Source organism: Corvus moneduloides, chromosome 6 (assembly GCF_009650955.1).
Source record: "Corvus moneduloides isolate bCorMon1 chromosome 6, bCorMon1.pri, whole genome shotgun sequence".
NCBI lineage: Eukaryota > Metazoa > Chordata > Aves > Passeriformes > Corvidae > Corvus > Corvus moneduloides.
The window spans coordinates 36,399,524-36,420,147 of NC_045481.1; the positions used below are offsets into that span (position 1 = coordinate 36,399,524).

General features: G+C 35.2%; 1 protein-coding gene across 2 annotated transcripts in view; it reads left to right on the forward strand.

Annotated features, from left to right (window-relative positions):
* The window catches only part of UBR1 (ubiquitin protein ligase E3 component n-recognin 1), a 65,815-nt gene that overhangs the window by 37,488 nt on the left and 7,703 nt on the right, over window positions 1-20,624 (forward strand). For both annotated transcript variants that reach the window (XM_032111187.1, XM_032111188.1), the window contains exons 27-41: window positions 1,476-1,585; window positions 2,217-2,306; window positions 3,870-4,057; window positions 5,179-5,384; window positions 7,693-7,786; window positions 10,091-10,243; window positions 10,651-10,748; window positions 11,331-11,424; window positions 12,818-12,966; window positions 15,358-15,413; window positions 15,722-15,818; window positions 17,033-17,100; window positions 17,957-18,107; window positions 18,967-19,054; window positions 19,988-20,121. In XM_032111187.1, coding sequence (XP_031967078.1) covers window positions 1,476-1,585; window positions 2,217-2,306; window positions 3,870-4,057; window positions 5,179-5,384; window positions 7,693-7,786; window positions 10,091-10,243; window positions 10,651-10,748; window positions 11,331-11,424; window positions 12,818-12,966; window positions 15,358-15,413; window positions 15,722-15,818; window positions 17,033-17,100; window positions 17,957-18,107; window positions 18,967-19,054; window positions 19,988-20,121 — 1,776 coding nt within the window. The remainder of the gene's footprint in view (window positions 1-1,475; window positions 1,586-2,216; window positions 2,307-3,869; window positions 4,058-5,178; window positions 5,385-7,692; window positions 7,787-10,090; window positions 10,244-10,650; window positions 10,749-11,330; window positions 11,425-12,817; window positions 12,967-15,357; window positions 15,414-15,721; window positions 15,819-17,032; window positions 17,101-17,956; window positions 18,108-18,966; window positions 19,055-19,987; window positions 20,122-20,624) is intronic.

Sequence of the window (20,624 nt, forward strand, 5' to 3'; positions counted from 1 at the left end):
AGAGGATATGTGCTTCTCTTCCTGGGACAGAAATGAAAAGTAGTACTAGTGTTACATAACTGAAAATGGTTTTTCCTTCACAAGAACAGCATTGAAATGGGAACTAAGAACTCTTTGAAAAATGTCAGTGGATTTAAGTGAACTGTGTCCATCTTTGGTTCTCTTGAGCTGTACAATTATTGATTTACCTGCAAGTTAGTCTTTCACTATGGTAGTGAAAACCGAAAGAGAACTTAATGGCTGTGGCTTGTACTTTTTTCTTTTTCAAATCTTTATTGAGCATTTCCTAGTATTACATTCAGGACTATTGTGTGGGAGTTGGAATCTGCGTTTTCTAAATAATCTTCTGTCTTATCTAGAGTTTCTGCTTCACTGTGTAAGAATAAACAAAAAATTCTATTATCAAGCTAAACATCACTGTCACTTGTGAGATGCAACAGAGATAAGAATTGTGAAGTAAAATCATAGAATCATAGAATTGTTCGTATTAGAAAAGACCTCTGAGATCATTAAGTCCGAATTTTAACTCAGCACTGCCAAGCGCACGACTAAACCGTGTTCCTAAACATCATATCTATGTGTCTTTCAAATACCTTCTACAAGAATAAATATATAAAACTACTGAAGTCCCTTTATTCTGGTTTTTAAAAAATGCTGTGTTTGAAAAGCACTTCCAAATGCACTTTATTTTAAAATTTTTTCTTATTGTTGAGGAAGAAGCATCATCATCACACTGAAAGTAGTTCCATTTAAGAAGTTTCTTGTCAACTATAGGAATACAATAAAAGTAGCAATTATAACTGAGATGCTAGAGAATGCCTTGCTAGCTTTAGTTTTGCATAACCAGAAAAACCAAAGCCCCGCTTACATGTAAGGGATGCAAAAATAATCAGTATTTTTGTAAGAAAGCTCTTATTGAGAAGCAATTTATTAAAAGAAAGTTCTTTTTGCAATGTATTTGTCTTCCTACTAAAAAAGTAAAATGAATTCTGTGTGGAAAGTGCTGCAAAACAAATATAATTGAAGAGAATGGTCTCCATTTTAAAGCATTTTTGTGTTAGAGAAGGGCCTAGAATGCTATGAACTCTCACCAAGTTGTGAGGAAGGAAATAATTACTGTAATTACAGTAGCTTTTGTGATTAGAAATAAACAAGTACACAATAAGCTGTTAGCAAACATAGGTAAAGCTCTAAAGAGCTTTACTGCTTCCCCCGAAAGGAAAGGCCATTCTTTTCTAAGCAGACATTATTAAGCAAAAATTAAGAAATAGTTGATCTACAAAGGGTAAGTTATACTCTATAGAACTGGAATAAGCAGATGAAATGATACCAGAAATGTAACTACACAGTTTGTGTTCATGCATGTGTGTTACATAATCAGCAATATTTTAAGGCTTCTCCATGGTTGTAAATACATTAAAATGTTAGGGTTTTTTTTTCCCTGAAGGCCCTTTTCTATTTTTCACTTTGTAAAGGAATGGGAAGCTCAGCCTTGAATGCTGTGAATGTGTTAATGCTTCTGGAGAAATTGAAGAGAGTTCCCCAGTTAGAGGCGCAAAAGGACACAGTCAATTGGATACTGCAGGTACACAAAGGAGAGATAAGTATGATCTGATTTCAGTAATGTAGAAAGCTTTTCTGGAAGATGTTATGATTCCTACATATAGTCCAGTGTTTACATCTGCAGTGATTGCTTCAGGAGTTTAATCTGTTGCAGCACTGTACTTGCTACTTGTACTTTCAAGTATTGGGTCAATTTTTGCTTGGGTAACTCATTCCAGTAATGACATTTGTACGCATATCCTCATATCTGTTGCAAAAGAACAGCAAATAATGAGTGAAGTAGTGTTCTGGGAGTGCACATACAGTCTTGGGTGTTTCTGTTATTTAGGAGTATTGAGTGGTTTAATCCATTTGAAAATCTGAAAATAACATGAAATGAAATACCAAGAGTTTTAATCCTGTCTATCATAGAACAGATTGGGTTGGAAGGGACCTTAAAAATTATCTAGCTCCAAGCCCCTGCCATGGGTAGGGACACCTTCCAATAGACCAGATTGCCTACAGCCTCATCCAGCCTGGACTTGAACACTTCCAGCGTTCACAAATTCTCTGGGCAGCCTGTTCAATGCTTATATATTGTAGTATTGGAAATGTATTAATCTATATTGTTCCAAGTTGCATTTTCTTTTTAACATCTAAGTCTCTATTTTCAGATGTTTGACACGGTGAAGAGATTGAGAGAAAAATCTAGTTTGCCAACAGTAGGAGCTACGTCAGGCTCAGAAGCTGTAAGAGGTGATGAGGTAATGATAAAATAAAAGTCCAGGGAAGCTCTGTATTTAATGTTTTGAGTGGCTATTTTCAATAATTTGCCGAAATTTATTGTTGCCTAAAATGATGATTTTTCAAAACTAATTTCTGGTATCTTGTCTACAACTAGGATTTAGGTTCCAAGAATAATATTTTTAGTAAGTGAAATTTGTGCTAAACATGTTTCATGGAATTATCAGCAGCTAATGTGAGCTTTGGTTGTACTCTCAAGTGAAGCAACTGAGGGGGCTGAAGGAAGTAATTTGTGCTCATCTTTCCATTTCTTGTCTTTGTGATTTGACCACCTTTTCTATTATACTGTCATTGTACAGTAATTAGAAATACAAGTCCACTTTAAATCACGTCTTATAATTTACGATATCTATCAAGAGATTAATCTGCGTTGCCCTGGTTGTATAAAGACATGAGCCTTAAGTAATTTTTCTTATTGTCAGTCTCTTTGCCCTTCCCTTAAAATAACTTCTAAATCTGTGGTCAAATGACACAGTGAAATGGAGATTTCAAAGGTGACTTCAGTCCTGTGGAGTGGTTGTGTTTTCAATTGGCATTTGAACAGAAAAGAAGAATCTAATTACCCTTATCCAGTAAGCAAAGGCAGACCAGTTTGCTCTTACACGTTTGGTTTGGCAACTGCTTGCTGCCAAGCAATCTCTTGGCTGGTCATTGCATGCCTAGTTCTAAACTTACCACACAGCATATGCCATGTTTCTTTTTTGAGGTAGATGTCGTATGAGATCTGCTAAGGGATCAAACAAAATACAGAAGTCAGTAAGAAATTAGTCTCTTACAGTTCTACTTGTGGAGCAATTTGTTGTTTGATTTCCTGGAAAAGTGATGGTACTGTGAATGGAAACCTTGTGTATAATGTTGTATTTGTCCCTTAAATAATTGAGTGGGAAGAGTTAGGGTCTATATATTTTAATAAAGTCTATCTGTGTTTTTTGAATTCTGTGTTTCTAAAGCATAGAAATACTTCGTTTATGGTTTTTGAAAACATGATACAAGAGTAAATGTTGGAAGAATAATGGTTTTCCAGTGTACCATAATGAAAATACAATACACAGATGCATAAAATGCTGACACATTTGTTGTGTCATGGATAGGCACTTCAAGATAAAATTTTCTTCAATTTCCGTAAGGGAGATACTGAATACTCAGTAGGGTTTTGCTTATGGGGAGAATAACAGAACACTGGAGAAAGCTTTGACGTTCACCTCGCTAAAATTTCTTAAGAACAGACAAGTACCTAATTAAAATGACTCAAGTATTATTGATCATGTCTTTGGGCTAGGAATTGTACTAGGCACCTTTTGTAGACCACAAAAGTCCAGTGTTAGTTAATGAACCTAGTCAACATGTAAAGATTTGAGTTTTATTTATTTTTATTTTAGATAGCAGTTAGCTTTTTTCCTCATTAAGGTGTCGTCAGTTAAGGAATTTTATGTCAGTGGTTAGAATGCCTATAATGAGGAGAGAGTCTCCTCATTTCTTGATGTTCTCAGCTGCCTGAGATTTCTTTATTCTCTTACTGTAAGACACAGAGCACTCAGGATAAAGAGAAAGCTGAGCGGAAGAGAAAGGCGGAAGCAGCAAGGTTGCACCGTCAGAAGATAATGGCCCAGATGTCTGCCCTGCAGAGGAATTTCATTGAAACCCACAAGCTTCTGTATGAAAACACACTGGAGGCCCAGGGGAAAGAAGATGCTATTATGGAAGAAGAAAGGTAAGAAAAAACAGACATTCAGAGTTCTGGTGGGAAGAGTTCGTTACCTGCTACGTGAGTTCATTATGCAACCTAAAGTACATAAGTAGGTTCAAGGGATAGATTGTGTCATTCCAGTCAACAAACTTGTATCTCTATTTCCTTTTAAGTCATCTTCTGTTATAGAATTATATGTAAAATAGCATGTGTGTGCTGATGTAAAAACAGTGGATCACTTTGTAGAGCAGCATAAAATAAAACTATAAAAAGAAAATTTCTTCAGATGGTGAATACTTATATTGTTTAATGTTTGAGAAAATGTCATTAGAAAGCTGTCGAGTTGACCACACTGTAATTTTGGAGGTGACTGTCTATCTTGTATGAAAATTTAAGTGTTTTATTTGGAAAGAATCTGAAAGCCAATGTGCCTTAAGTTTAGGTTGCAATGAAGAAAGTATGCTTCTTGTAGCTCAAATCACTTGAGGTTTTTTGTTAGGTTTTTAGCATCTTAGTTCATACTGAAGATGTTTGATTTATATTGGTTATAATTTTGTTGGTATGCATTGCTCCTGGTCTAGAGATACTTCAGCAGTATAGTACACCTAATACAGCTCACAATTTCTGTTTAATTGGGACGGTACAAAACTAATCTGGAAAACAGAGCTACCTGCTGGAAGAAAAGTACAGATCACTTCCTTATGCTTTGGTCTTTAATAAAGCATGTTCTGTAAATCATTGTTGAACTCTGAAATAGTGAATATTTAAAAAATATGTGGAAGCTTGTTGTATCATGAAGCATTGGATTAAGGTAGTGGCATTTATTTTTGGTAGTGGCATTCATTTGTTTGCTTCAAGAATGGGAAACATTTTTAATGTTTAAAATATGTTTAATCTACATTGAATACAGTTTCTTGAATTTCTTGCTGTCTGAATCTACTTTACTGTTTTTCTATGCTAGCTCGCTTCCTCTTTGTATTTTTAAAGAATGCTGCATTTTAGTGAGGATTGAGCAATTTCTTTATTATTTGGTTTTGTAAAGTAATTTGGTATAAATCCAGAAATACTAGCAGTGTATGACCTTGTTAGATGTCTGGAAGAATCCAGATGGTTATTTTATATCTGTGTCACTTCTGGTCTTACAGCATCTCTTCAGCAGTTGATTACTCCAGAATTGTTTTGGGTCCCAAACGAGGTCCATCTGTCATTGAGAAAGAAGTTTTGACCTGTATTCTTTGTCAGGAGGAGCAGGAAGTAAAGTTGGAAAGTGCTGCCATGGTATTATCTGCCTGTGTGCAGAAGTCGACTGCCTTAACTCAGGATAGGAGCAGAATTCTTGAACTCTCAGGAGGTACGTGATTTTTCTTCTCTAAGACTACAAGCAGTTCTGTACCTGGAGATGAAACTCTTTGAACCAACTAAACTCTTTTGTTTGGTCCGGTTGCTAAATGGCTTACTTTACTTAAGAAAAAAACGGTGAAAACTTTTAAACTGTTTTAAAATCCATGCTTTAAAACTTAAAGGAGAAGTATATGAAGATTTAGATTTGTTGCTGGGGGAAATTAGAAAATGGTTTAATCTCACAAGACTTAATAAAATACGTAGATTTGGTGGCAGTAGTTGCTTTGGATAAAAACAAGACTGTTCACAGTTCCTGTTTATTCAGGTACAGCTGCAAATTTTCCCAATATGGAGGAAATAAATGAACATTATCAGAGACCAATATGGCAACCTGAAAATGGTTAGGGTGTTCATTTTGGTTTGGGTTTTTTTTCCCCCTTACATGTCCAGGAAGTAATAAAAACAACAATATAAAAAATTAAAAATTCTAAGCGAGGATCGTATGGTAGCATCTGATGAGTGAACAAAACATTGAATACAAGAAAGTTACATGGTCACAATAGTTACATTTGTGTAATTGCATGTTGGTAGCAGGGAACACAAAACCCAGCAGAAGTTCTTTTGTAAGTAGCAGTTGACTAAACATGATGGAAATTTTGGTCTGTTACTTAAGGGAAAGAAGAAAATAAATACAATCGTAAGGGAGGACTTAAGTACTTACATTTTTCTCCTTTTTGAAAAAGGAAGTTAGTAATGTTTCAAGATAGATGCTGTTACAACTTGTAGTTTAAATTCCTTCTTATTTTCAGATGTGAGGGTGTTCTTTTGTGGTTTGTGGTCAGCTCATAGAGCAAAATGGATGCTATGTCCTATTTTTTTATTAACAGTACTATGTAGAAAATAGCTTTAAATTCTGTTTGTGTGGTTCATTATTCCTGCTTTAGTTTAGAAGTAAACTCTTGATTGTTATCAGAGGAAAGTTCATAGTTTTTTCATATTTCCCCATGGTATTACACTACTTTTTATCATGCTTACAAACCTTTACCAGGTTGTTTCACTAATAAGATATTGCATGTTTTCTCTTCTGAATAATTTTAAGTACTGAATAGTCCTAGGGCTAGAACAAACTCCTACAGAATCCTGCTTGATCCATTTTTCTTTTTATCAGCAAACTACTGGTAATGGCATTTTAAAGCCAGTTTTATAGAACTTTTGTCTAGGTCATATACTAATAGCATTTTTTTTCCCTTTTTTCTGTGGTACCCTGAAGTACAGATTAAGTCCTGTGCTCTTGTAGTCAGATACACCTGTAAATTTTCTGCAGTGAGATGCTGGGCTGTTGAAATAATTTTAAAGAGAAGAGAATGGAGTTTCTTTCTCTAAAGCTATTTCTGGGCATTATTTATAGTACTTATATCCTGCTGCATGGTCCCCTGCTGCTCTTACAGGAGGCCTGTAAGAACCTTTTTCTTTCAAAATCTAAAAAAATGGAAAAATGCTTGTTCCCCCAGCAGAAGTGCAGATAGTAGCAATTCAGTGTTGTACCAAGTTTACTTTCTATTTCATTCTCCATTTGACTTTAGGCAGCTTCAGCTGCAGTCAAACAGAATTATTTTCAGTGCAATTTAGGTTCTATTTTTTTCTTTCATTTTGTCAGATTCAAGTGTATTTGTTCAAAATCACGAACAGTCCCCCAGATGAGGCATGGAGGACTGCTGCTGTTCAGTATTATTTAGATATCTTTAAAGTGAAAGTGGGATCTCACTTTGGCTGCATGTACAACACAAAGACATCAGTACATTCTCATAATGTTTCTGTTGTTTAGAATTGTGCAAGATTAGTAAAAGACAGACTTGATTTTTGTTATTCAGCAGTGCTTTTGGTGTCAGTGGTTTGAAAATTATATGGGATTAGTTGGAGAAATTATTCATCCTACTTATCCTTAGTAGTTTCATTTTCATGTAAAAATAAAGTAAGAAAGACATTAAAAGCTTCAGTGATAATGAATCCAACAACAGATCTGTTCCAGTACAGAAGCACGTTTTTTTCTTTTTAACCAATTTGCTTTTGAATTTTGGCATCTTTTTCTTTATAATTAGTGGAAAACCTTCAGTAGTTTAAATGGGTTCTGCTTGTCATTACTCTGCTGGATGATTGGTCTGGAAAAATTAGCCAAATGAAGTTGTAATGTGACTGTGCAAACTGTAGGAAAATAAGGTCTGAAGGCTCATGTTCTGTTTATATTGCTGCTCATTTCTGTTCATACTGATGGGAAGTTCCGTTACTGTTCATTCAATAATTTTTCTGTGTGTTTCTAGATACACTAGATCCTCTCTTCATGCACCCTGACTTACCTTGTGGGACCCACACAGGGAGCTGTGGTCATGTGATGCATGCAGCCTGCTGGCAGAAGTAAGGATGTGTCTTTGCTGCCTTTTAATGATTTTTAATTAATCTATTTTCTAAATCATCTAAGAGTACGCTGAAAACACAGTACAGTAAGTGGATATTTAATTAAGGGATGAAAACTATTTCTACTTATCTAGAAATGGCCCAAAAGATGTTTTGACTTGATGATGATGATCAAAAGTTTTTAGGGCCTTCTATGACCCAGATAAGAATCTCTAAGGAGTTACTAATTTATGCAAATATAAACAATGGAGTAAAACTGGTCAAGAATAAGAAACTGTATTGAGTAGGTTTACTTTTAGCAGTCCAGTGAGAACCAGTAGTGAGCATTCAGTAGCAACAATACTCTGAAAGTCTGTCACCAGGTCAGTACTTAAAGGGTGAAACTGGTTTATTCCAGTGAGTCTTTAGAAGAGATTCTTGCATTTAGAATAGAAGTGGTTAAATCAACGAATATTTATTTGTGACCCCTCCCATATCATTGAAGGTACCCTTAATGAAAATTAAGGGTGAAGAATTGATGCAGTTGCTATAAATTTTACTGGATTTCTATTGTTTGGGGGACCCACAACTGAGACCAAGTGTTCTGGATTTGAATGCAACCTGAACATTAAAAGGCCCAAGTTTTCTAGCTTGCAGAATAGAATCGTCCTACATTTCACTCCATGTAGGTCTGGCAAGTCTAAACTATATGAACAGTGTGAAATAATAAAGAAATAATTCCACCACTGGATAGAGTTTGGTCATGCAATTACAAGCGACTATTTATATGACATATGTTATAAAAAATCTCTTGAGGTTTGTTGTTTGTACTTGTGCCATTTTACTTTAAAGAGTCTTACTAAACTTCTAGTGCTTATCCTTCACTTTTCTACATGTGTATATATACGTTGTTTTTTACAATAAAACATCAGTACAAAATAAATAGGTGCACACACTTAAAATGATACAGAAGTCTGTTCCTTGAGTATAATACATCTGCTCTTGGCAGATCCCTCTACATCTGCGTAGATCTAAGTAGTGCAACATTGGAGCTCAGTTCCCTTGCTCTTTTTAAGAAAAGATGACTTGCTGTATGGGTTAATGGGATTAAAGTGGACAACAGGCTCTTCTCATACGGGATGGCACAGAAGGTTTGAGTATAGTCTTTTATTTATTACATAACAGACATTCTAACTTACTAATATTCCTCCAAACGATGCCTGCCATACCTTTCTATGTACAGCCTCAAAGTACTTCAAATCCTCTAAAACAGAGCAAGTTGAAATGAGTGGAGTATCCTTGTAGTTGCCATGTATAAGGAAGAGGAGTTGCTTGCAAAAACACAGTTGTGTGAATGTGGGGAAAATGTATGGGTTTTAGTTCATAACAAAATACTTTCCTCAATATTCTGTATTCATTAGAACTTCTGCACTTGCCTCTGCACATCCACTTTCTCTTCTTACAGAAATGGGATTTTATTTTATTTTTTTAAGATGTATGATTTAAAGCAAAAAAAAAAAAATCTAGTTATTAACCTTGGTGTGGAAGTTAGATTAATTTCATCTCTCTCTCTAAGATTCTACATACTCGGTCTGAACGTTAGGACTGAATTTGTATCCAGAGAAGAGGATTTAAATGTTTGATCTTTTTAATTCCTATAAATACCAATGAGACATTAATGAAATTTGAAGGCTTACTGCATCCACTAAGAAGGGGGCAAAAATTATAATGAAACATGTAAAAAGATCATAATTGTTTCTTATTTCCTTTTCAGTTAAGTAGTTGAAGTGTGATATTCTAATATATATTATTCTCGCTTCCTGTTAAAAGAAGGCTACAGTTCCACTGTCTAGTCATGAGGCTCAGTAATTGCAATCAATAGGTGATTAACCATTTGTGAAATGTTACCAGTAGTGTTTCCTAAAATTAAATAACAATATGTTCAATACCTGTTTCAAATTCACTATAGTGAGTTGCATAGGAGAGTTATTAGATACAGTGTTTCATTATGTTGAAGATGGAAAAGTAGAAAATATAAGGACTGCTTGTCTGCAAAATCTTAGTGAAATTTATAAGGATATTATCAGCAAGGAAAACTTGCCATCATTTTCCCATAAGTGATATACCATGCATTTTTGCATGACTTCATCTGTGTGCTCAAAGGTTTTGTATTTTCACATCCAAGCATGTAAAAGAGTTATAAGTCAAAGGAAAATACTTGTTGGCTTGGATAAGTGTTTGCTGTATAATTATACTTTGAACCTTTGTGCTCATGTTGCATTTGAGCCGTTCCACTTTCCAGTAATTTCCTTTTTAATGTTGTAGATACTTCGAAGCAATGCAGCTGAACTTCCGACAACGTCTGCATGTTGAACAGATATTTGACTTGGAGAATGGAGAGTATCTTTGTCCACTTTGCAAATCTCTGTGCAATACTGTGATTCCTATCATCCCATTGCAGGCTCAAAAAATAAACAGGTGAAATATCAGATTGCATAACTTCTAATTAAAAATAAAAAGGAAAAATTACTTTGAGGCTGGTCAGCTTTTCAAATTTTTGGAAGGAGAACTTGGGTTTGAGCTTCCTCATCTGTATAAAATACTGCATATCTCATTATTTAGCCAAATATACGTCTTTTAGCAGTAAATTTTTTACTTTTTATAAAACATTTTTGGATTGTCTGTTCTTTAGAGCTGAAATCAAATGAGAAAGTACCTAGAACTAGTATTTAGCCTTACACTTCATTTTGTACTGTTCGCTCAAATTTTCTGAAGCCGGTAAAACTGAGCAAATACTGAGTTAATGTGTTTGGATCTAGCTGTGTCTGCTGTTTTAAGTTAAGGTGGTTCTTTGAGTAAAACCTGCTTTCTATTTTTGTTTTCAGCGAGGATGCAGAGGCAGTAGCTCAAATTCTGTCCCTAGCTAGGTGGCTGGAGATTGTCACAGTCAGGATATCAGGCTACAGTGTGAAAAATGCTAAAGGTTTGTTATCTTAATTTTTAAGCTATTCTGTGGGATATATGTCAGTACATGTTTTAACTAGTACCAGCAGAAAGCTTCAAATAAAGAATACGTTTTGCTGTCAATCAAGACAGTAGCAAATAAAGCTGGGGATAAAGGCATTGCTCTTTCTGAGCTGATATCTTGATTTCAGTGTCCTCACCAATTTTCTGGCTTCTGTTAAATTATTTCCATCTTTCTTGTAGAAAAAAAATTATGTGCACTTGGAGAGGATGTCAACAGACTAATTCTCATGGTCAATTAAACTTTTGTATTGACTGAGAGGTAGTAAAAAAGAGGAAAAACTAAATTAAAGAGGACAAAATGAAAACAGGCATGAGTGTTTAGAAAATGGAAGACACAGAGAATCTACTATTTTGGGGAATAGAGGCAAATGTTACTTAAAAGAGGAATCATGGAATATAGTCTGGCTGGTGAGGTGTGTTTGCAATTATTTTCAAATCAGTTTCAAATAAAAAGAAGACTCCCTCTTGTTAAACTGCTGTAAAAACTGTAACAGCTTCTTTGGTTTTTAATGTGGATGTATTTTTTTTTTCCTGGAAGGAGAGAAACAAAATCTTCCAGCTTTCAGCAACAAGGGAACAGGGAACTCAGCTTTGGAATTCCATTCCATCCTTAGTTTCGGAGTTCAGTCCTCGTAAGTGTTACTGCCTGTTTTCCCTCCATTATATTAATTTTCCATTCAGTATCCTAGGTATACTGCAGAATTTGTATTGAAGGAAAGACGTATGATTTGTTTGATCTGACTGGGGGCTTACTTATTGTTTTCCATGAGCATTCACTGAATATTGGATCTGTGGGAGTTAGGTAGACCTTTTGGTCAAATCCAGTCTGGTACTTTTTATGTTCTTTGTACAAAGCTAGAAGTCTGGAATCTTCCAATCCACAATTCCAGTGATTTGGGTTACTTGCTGTGCCTCTAGGCAAGTTATTTATTGTCTGTCTGCCTTAATTTTCCTGCCACACATCTGTTTCAGGCATAGATTTCAGGTGGGTTTGGACACGAGGGTGGAATGTGGATCACTTAGGGGAATAGGGCTGTGTTGTCTGTTTCTATTTCTGTTCTATTCTGAATTAAACTCAATAACAACACTGAGCTTAATTTGAGACAGAAGTTAGTGGTCATGTTCCACATTGCCAGTTGTAACATTAAGCGTGTTAATTCCAGTGGCCAAAAGCCCTTGCCCACTAAAACACAATGAATGGGTAAATACTTTTCTTTCTTTTTAGATCATGCTGTAAGTACTCTACTTCTGCTACTTCAGACTGACATCATAGTTATGCAAAATACCCACATGTATGTTTTATTTGTAAAATAATAAAAAATGTTCTGTTGTCAGCTGAATCAAAATTTTTCTTGATAACTGATCTTCATAGGAAAAATTCTATAGTTAAAGTGGTGTTTAAGTGTGAGCCTGGCTAACCCCAGACTTTGTGGTACAATTGTTTTGTCCATAGAGATATGGAGATTTAATACAAATGTCATGTATTTCTGTTAGAAAGTTCTGTGTGTGACTTAGAAAAAAACCCACAAGCCATTAAAACTGCTAAATGCTTTTTTACATATAACTACATTTACATAAACCAGCCTAGTGTCATTTGAAAAGAGCTTAAATGCTAAAACATATGTTTAAAAACACACTTGAAATGTCTTCCATTTTTAGCATCTTATTTTTTCACTTCAGGATTTATAATTACAATTTCTTACAATGTTACTTTCATTGTATTTTACTTCAAAATATTTGCATTTTTCTAGTCTGAATTATAGTGTAGTACACAGGAATAATATTTTCCATCCTGGCAGCTCTTAATCTCTCAATTTGTAGAGTCCTTTTATGTCAAGGTATTTGTTTACTGCTGAAAGCTAGGGATTTTTTTCACCTCTGTCCAGACAAAAAGTCTTTGTATTCAGTATTTCTTTCAAAAATAACTGTCCTGGATTGAACTTACTTTGTTAGTGATTGATTAACCAGTAAGTAATAAATACTATTAATAATTGAGACTGAAATTATCTTGTCTTGGTTTTGCAGAGCCAAGTACTCAAGCAGTATCAAGGAGATGCTTATTCTCTTTGCCACCACCATTTACAGAGTTGGGCTAAAAGTGGCTCCAAATGAAGCTGATTCCCGGATTCCTATGATGACCTGGAGCACATGTGCTTTTACCATCCAGTGTATAGGTAAAGCATAATTTCAGTTTAGTCTGTCTCGTAATTGAAAATGTTACAGTTGCTTGATTGTATAATTTCATACAATATGATTGTGTAAATAATACTTTTACATAAGTACAAGCCATATGTAATAGTATAGCAAAGTAAATTATATGTAATTGCATATATAAGAATAGAATTATTATCTATAAACCAATATAAATAGTAGGATGTTTTTCTTAGATCATGAAATGAGATATGGAATGCCAACATTGAGTTTAATTTGAGACAGCAGTTAGTGATCATGTTCCACATTATTGATTGTAACCTTAAGCGTGTTCAATTAATATCTTCAGGCTGCCAAAGATCACTGACCTGCAGGGATCTCCTATGCTAAATATCTAATAGCTGTGAGATAGTACTCCCTGTCTCATTATTTGTTTTTGTCTGTATCCTTAAAGAATCTTTGTGGAATTTGTAGAGGAAAGTCTCTTGTACTCTGAGATGGCTAAGTAGGTACCTGATAGAAAAAGAAACAAACCAAAAACCTGCCAAAAAACCTAACCCAAACATTCTCTACCATGAATCTCTGAAGGCAAAAAAATTACCAGAAAAGTGATCTCATTTTTTGGGATAATGTACCTGTTTATCCAATTTCATTTCTGGATTACATACACAAATAAGTTTGTGTAATAAACATGAAGCTGTAGATAAATCTGTAGAGGCTTCCAGGCAGGGAGAAAGGCAAGAGCTAAGTCTGACATGCAAGATGAAGGAATTGAGAATGTAATTGTGTATGTCCATAAATGTGATTTGCCAGTTATACCAACTGTTTCTTGATGAAACTGTTGAAGTACAAGTTTAGTCTACCTTAAATCTCTAATGGACAAGGCTGAACTGAAGTATCACGAGTTTAGAAGGTTTTTAGGCGGATTGGGAATATTCTGATAAGGCAGAAATAGTCACAAAACTGATTGCATCTTTCGATGGATTCTATTAAGAGTTTTCAAAAAGGTTGAGAAAAGACTGGAAACCACCCACCTTATTAACATTACTATACTTAATGATGTGCAGGTTGGTTTTGTTTGGTATATGAAAAAAGATACTGGTGGCTGTCAGGGAGGAGCTTGCCAGCAAGTATATAAATGCAACTGTTACCACAGGTGTGATATTGAAGGCCTGTGTTAGTCATAGAAAATCCAAGTACTCTGGAGGACAAGAGTATAAAGCCAGAGGGACTACTGTGACAGTTTGATTGGATTCATTCACCACTTCCTTGGATTCATTTTTGTTTGCAAATAGAGCAGACTTTTGTGAAATTGTAAAGCAAAACGGCTTGCATAGCTTCAGTATGCTGGTCTGGAGTCTACTCATAGTGCATTATTAAAACCATTCAGTGGGCATGTAGCCAAGCTGCCTAGACAAGGAACTTTAGAGAAACCTAGAGGAGGTTCAAAGCATCGTTGACCCAAGGGATCTGAATTAGTATTATTGCCAAAATCTAGATCCTTGAAAAAAGAAACAAACTCAAAAAAAAAAAAAAAAAAAAAAAAAAAAAAAAAAAAAAAAAAAAAAAAAAAAAAAAATTAAAACAAAAAACCTCCAAACCAAAATCTCCCAATTAGATCAAATTTTAAAAATTCCAAGTGTACTGTTTCATATCCAAAAAGCGACTAAAGTGCAAAAAAATTATATTCTCACCATACCTTTTTACTCAACTGAGTGAATTTGATTTCTTATTTTTATTGGCTTGTTTTTTATTATTCCTTCAGAACCAGTGCACTCAGGGAGGAAAGCTAAATTGTATTCCAGCTTGGGAATTTTGTTTTCAAAATATTTCTATTGAACTGCAGTCAAATGCAGTAGTGCAAATTTTGCCAGGTTGCCCAGAGAAGTTGTGGTTGCCCGAACCCTGACAGTGTTCAAGGCCAGGTTGGATGAGGCCTTGAGCAACCTGGTCTAGTGAGGGGTGTCCCTGCCCATGGCTGGGGGGTGGGAATTAGATGATCTTTAGGGTCCGTTTCAATCCCTTAACATTCTATGATTCTATGATAAACATGAGGGTAAGATGGCTGTATAGCATCTCTGTAAATGAAACTTGGTGGTCTGGAGCGTTGCATAAGGGTACCTGAAAATAAATCTGAATCCACAGAATGAATGTGTTATCATCATTCATATGAAGCAATGTTCCTTTAAATCCTTAGTTAGCAAGGTCTGAAAGCTGAAAAATTTATGAAGCTTACTAAAATAATTTATCTGGGAAATGTTCAGTGCCATTTAAGACCAATTTTTTTTTTTCCAAGAGAATTCTCTTTATAAGAATGAAGTTGAGCTTTAAAAATGAGTGTCTATACTAAGAATAAATTTGTATTAGGTTGTGTAGAACAAAGCAACTTAATTTTTTCTCTGTTTAATTTTAAGAAAACCTCTTGGAAACAGAGGGCAAGCCTTTATTTGGATCTCTACAAAATAGACAGGTATGGATGAGTAAGATATGCAATATATTTTAAACAAAAAAATTTATTTATGATATACATGCATCTATAAACCTGTTGAAACTGCTAACATCAAGATCATTCTGTGTCAAGGGGTATCTCTCAATGTGTGGATCCATAGTATAAAGAGCACTTTGAAAGAATAATATGTCTGCTTATATATGGATGTTCATATTAAATTAATTAATAAATGTGGTTTATGTCTGTAGACGTAAATATGTTTTTACAATTCTATATCACTATTATATTTAGCCTTTTTTCCTGTTCAACCATTTTCTCTTGCGCTCTAGCACAGTGGCCTTAAAGCATTAGTGCAGTTTGCAGCTGCTCAGAGAACAACATCCCCCCAGGTCCTGATTCAGAAACACCTGATTCGTCTTCTAGGAGGTACTGTATTTCTTTTCTGTGCTACCTTTTGTGTCACAGAAGTTTCTGTTCCAAAATGGCACACAGGTTAATACAGCATGGAAACAAGGGTCGGAGTATTTGTCAACAGTGCTCGCTTCAGTTGCCTGAAATTACGGGGTGTGGATTGAACTCACCCCAGATTACCCAGACTTACAGGTACTCAAGTCTGGAACAGATGGGTACCACATATTTCTGGCAGTGTTCGAAATTGCTCAAATTCTCTTCTAAACAGGTGAATAAAGCCACAAAATAGGTATTTCTTTCTTAATTGTGAGACCTCATCTTCTCAGCATGGAGAAGAGAAGGCTCTGGGGAGGCTTCATTGCAGCCTTCCAGTATGTTAAGAGGGCTTATAAAAAGGAAGGAGAGGAACTTTTTATCGAGGTAGATAGGGACAGGACAAAGGGGAATGGTTTTAAACTGAAAAAGACAAGGTTTAGATTAATTATTAGACAGAAATTCTTTATTGTGAGAGTGATGAGGCACTGAAACAGGCTGCTCAGAGAAGCTGTGGATGATCCATCCCTGGAAGTGTTAAAGGCCCGACTGGATGGAGCTCTGAGCAACCTGATGAAGTGAGTGTCATCCCTGCCCATGGCAGGGGGATTGAAACTGGGTGATCTTTAAGCTCCCTTCTGATGCAAACCATTCTATGATTCTGTGATTTGCAGTACTTTCAAAAGGCTGCTTGAAGCCTAGCTTAAGATATTTCGGTCTCAGGGAGAGCTAGTTTGGGGCATGTAACTTCCCCCATGTTTCTTATTGATTAGGTTAGTATGGTGGCCTTTGTGAATCCCACACTCTCATTTGCTTTCTACTTGATAAGACTCTTAGGTGTAGTTCTTAGGCTTTTGGATTGGTGAGGTTGTGAGGCATCTAGTGTTGAGGTGCCTAAGGACCATCACCCTTAACACTGTGTGGGATTTATTAGAGCCAGAGAAATAGAGACCAGAATTTTGAAGATATATTAATTAAAATTGTCAGCTGTTTGGGCATGTGGAAATAGCTAAACATGCACAATCAATTAAATCAGGCGTAAGCAGTTAATTAAATAGATCCTCAGTTTAGAGACCTTTGATGAAAACACTGAAATGATAGAGGCTCTAAACTCAGATTCTGATACTACAGTACTACAGTTCAATCCGAAAGAAGAAAATATGTGTTAAATGTATAACTGATACTTTATTTTGTAGTTCTCCTGCCAAACTTTAAAGGGGAGGACACTCCATCACTCTTAGAAGTAGATATGTTCCACATTTTGGTAAGCAGGTTCATTTTATTCTTCATTTTAATACTTTTTTTTGAGCATAAATTTTTGTGTTCTGTACTCTGTAAATAGTCCTGCACTATCTGTTCACTTGCATCAGTCAAATGATTATACAAGAACAACAATCAAATGATTACATATGACTGCTATGTATGTTTACTTTTAGTTCTGCTAACTTTCAAGTCTTTGCTGTCCTGTTCTTATTAAATTTCATGCTTGCAATCTCAATCTTCTTTTTAACACTTCCATTGTTATTAAGCATAAAAAAAATAAACTTAAGAAATATACTCAGTTTCTTTCCCTCACTTTCCCTTTGTCTCAGTCAGTATCTCATACGTTCTGATTCCTTGACGTTCACTCTCATTACCTTCTGGTATTTTTCTTAGCCTCTTCTTTCTGTTCTTAATACAAATCTGTATTATTGGTTTTTCTGCTGTTAAAAAAACCCCAAGCAAGTATAAAACAGCCAACAAAACCAAACTCACCAAATAAAATCTGTTTTATCGTGGCTGCTTTTCTATCTAATGCTCGGTCTCACTTCTCACTTATTGCAGTGTGTTTTGTCTTATGTCAAAGAACAGAAATTAAGCTTTTTAGAACTGGACAACCTGTCCTGGTGTATCTCTAAACTGGCAATTACCACGCAACTCAGAGTTTCCTATGTACCATGCTGCACAAATGGTTAATATTTTCCAGTGGGTTTTTCCTACACTTTGAATTAAAACCAGCAAGATAGATTAACAGACTACAGAAATAAAATACAAATGTATGGTGAGAATATAATTGTTACCCTTGTATCTATTACCAAATTTTTGTCACTTTAATATTTGCCTATTCCTTTTCACTGTAGGTGGGAGCTGTGTTATCCTTTCCATCTTTATACTGGGAAGATGCTGTAGACTTGCAACCTTCCTCAGTTAGTTCAGCCTATAACCACCTCTACCTCTTCCATCTGACAACACTGGCACACATAGTGCAAATTGTCATCTCTTCAGCAACAGGTAGATGTGTATTTATGTTGCAATTTTTGAACATTTTGGCACAATTTCTTAAAAATAATGTATTGACACCATTAGTGTCTTCCAGGTATAAACTTTCTCATAATAAAGTGACACTTAGGGCTAGGTAGTAATAACTGTTTTCTGGTAAAAATGAAATAGGGCTACATCAAGTTCAGAGCATTTTATTATATCGCTTCTGTGTACTTAAGCTTTAAGAAAACAAAGTAGTTATTGATATACCAGTACTTGCTCCAGTCAGTCATTTCAGAGGGGTAACTTTCCCTTTTTCACTCCTTGTAGGAGAATCAAAGTTCTGCCAAGCAGTGTCACTGAGCTGTACAGTGACAATCATTATGGATTTGGGAAATAAAATTTTCTGCACCCTTCAACTTAGGAAATACCCAGATCCGAAATACAGAATCCTGTAAACTGATAGAAGAGACTTTCACTTTCCTCTCTATTTCATAACATTGTTAAAAATTACCAGTAGCCTATAGGCTTACTAGCTACTAGTTTTCTTTTTCTTCAGTATGATAGGAATTAAAAAAAACCTAAACATTTTTAAAAATTTCTGTAGCTTAAGCTATGTAGGACAAGTTCAAAAGTTCAAGGGAAGGAAGCAGTTCTTTACATGAGGATAAGCAATGAGGGAGTAATCCTGATTGTTCCTTACAGCATTCAGTCTTAGGAGAACATTTTTAAGGCAGAAAATAGCAAATAGAAAAGAATTAAGCAAAGTAAAGTGGAAATAATTCTGTAATGCAATTAAATAATTAAAAAAAAAAGGTTTTAGTATTTGTAAAAGAGAAGTATGTCAGGATGGAGTGCATTTACAGTGGATTCATCTTTTTGTGTGCAGAATCCCCCACTGCTCACTCATCTGACAACAGTGAGGAGGCACAGTCTGCACAGTCCTTCTGTAGAGAGGTTTGCCAGTACACCAGTGGGTAAGTGCAATTCAGATGCAGCATTACATTTTCCTGGAAAGATAGCATTCCACAGGATTGACCAGCACAACACAGAAAACAGGAAAAAAATTACCCATTTTGTATGGGGAGTTAGCAAAGTGCCTTGTGCTTTCTTCCCATGCTCCTGAACACTGAAACTGGTGAAAGGAATGCTTTTAGTTAAAGTGCTGCATTTTGTGGACAGCAGAGTAAATCATTTGTCTGAGAATAAAAAAATACCTGTATCCATTCTGGAGAGAAATACATCCATTTACAGTATTTATTTTTTGTTTGCTTTGATTATTTTGGTTTAGATCTCTTGTGTTATGAATGGAATCCAGAAAGAAGGAAATGGCCCTACTACAAAAGGGGGATAAAGTGTAAATGATGAGTGTTAGTGTTGTGACTTCCATAATGAAGTATGAATTAGTAATTTTTTTATTCTATTCATTTTATTGTTTCTGAAGAGTACTTACGCTGGTCTAAGTGGATTTTTCTCTTTCATAAACTACATTCAAAACACCAACTGAATCAAAAATTTTCACCATTTCAAAAATTGACTGGCTTTTAGTAATAAAATACAACCAGTGTAAGAATCAATTGCTCTGTGTGATGTGTTGCACTATTTATATCAGATTATTTTGAATAACCTAGAGCTGTGTATTGGCTGTTTATTTTTTGTAATTCTGAGAAAAATAGAAGTTGACCTAATCTGAAGATTTAGTACAGGTATGGAGCATAAATTCAGTACTCATTCCTTAGGAAGAAGGGAAGCTGGAAGTTAAATGTTGGTGGCTGTGTTTCACAGATTTTGGGGTACGTGAGTGTTGCTTCTACACAGCTACCGTTCTACCAAGGCTAGCCAAAATGTGAAAGTGCTAGAAGGATTTGCACTGTGAACTACTGCAGCTATTTCTCATTTGTGTTTTACAGTTGCTTTAGTCAGGATATTCCAGGCTGGCTTGTGTGGGATTGTGTTAAAACAGGCATCATGCCTTACCTTCGTTGTGCTGCTTTATTTTTTCATTATTTGCTGGGAGTTTCTCCACCTGAGGAACTACTACAAGGTAATTGTGAGAAAACAAATGTATGACCTTTTTCATCTTGAAAGAATTTTTAAATGTTCCCAATAACTTAACAATACTCAATACATTAAAGTAAGACTTGGGAAGTAAAGGACTTACTAATTTGTAAAGGATGGGACAGGCATGAGAAGCTGCATTGTCTTGGGTTTCTTTGCATAGAAGAGCATTACTTTTGAGGTTCTGAGTATATGCAAATATGTGAATTATCAATGATTTATTGATAGTAAGTAGTTGTTGATAAAGATTCAGTGGTTTAAGCATAATTTCAGGAATTTAGATTACAACACCTGAGAAATTGCCTGGAGTATATTTTAAAAAAAACAATCTTTTTGTGTAGTGCTAATGTTGGTAAATGCTAAAGGTACAGGGATTGAGCAAAACAAAGTCAAATAGATATAAAGCACATTATAAAAATTAAGCCTCTTCCTTGAAGAAACCTAATGCATTGCAGATACTAACCCCAAAAACAAAGTTTGACATCTGTC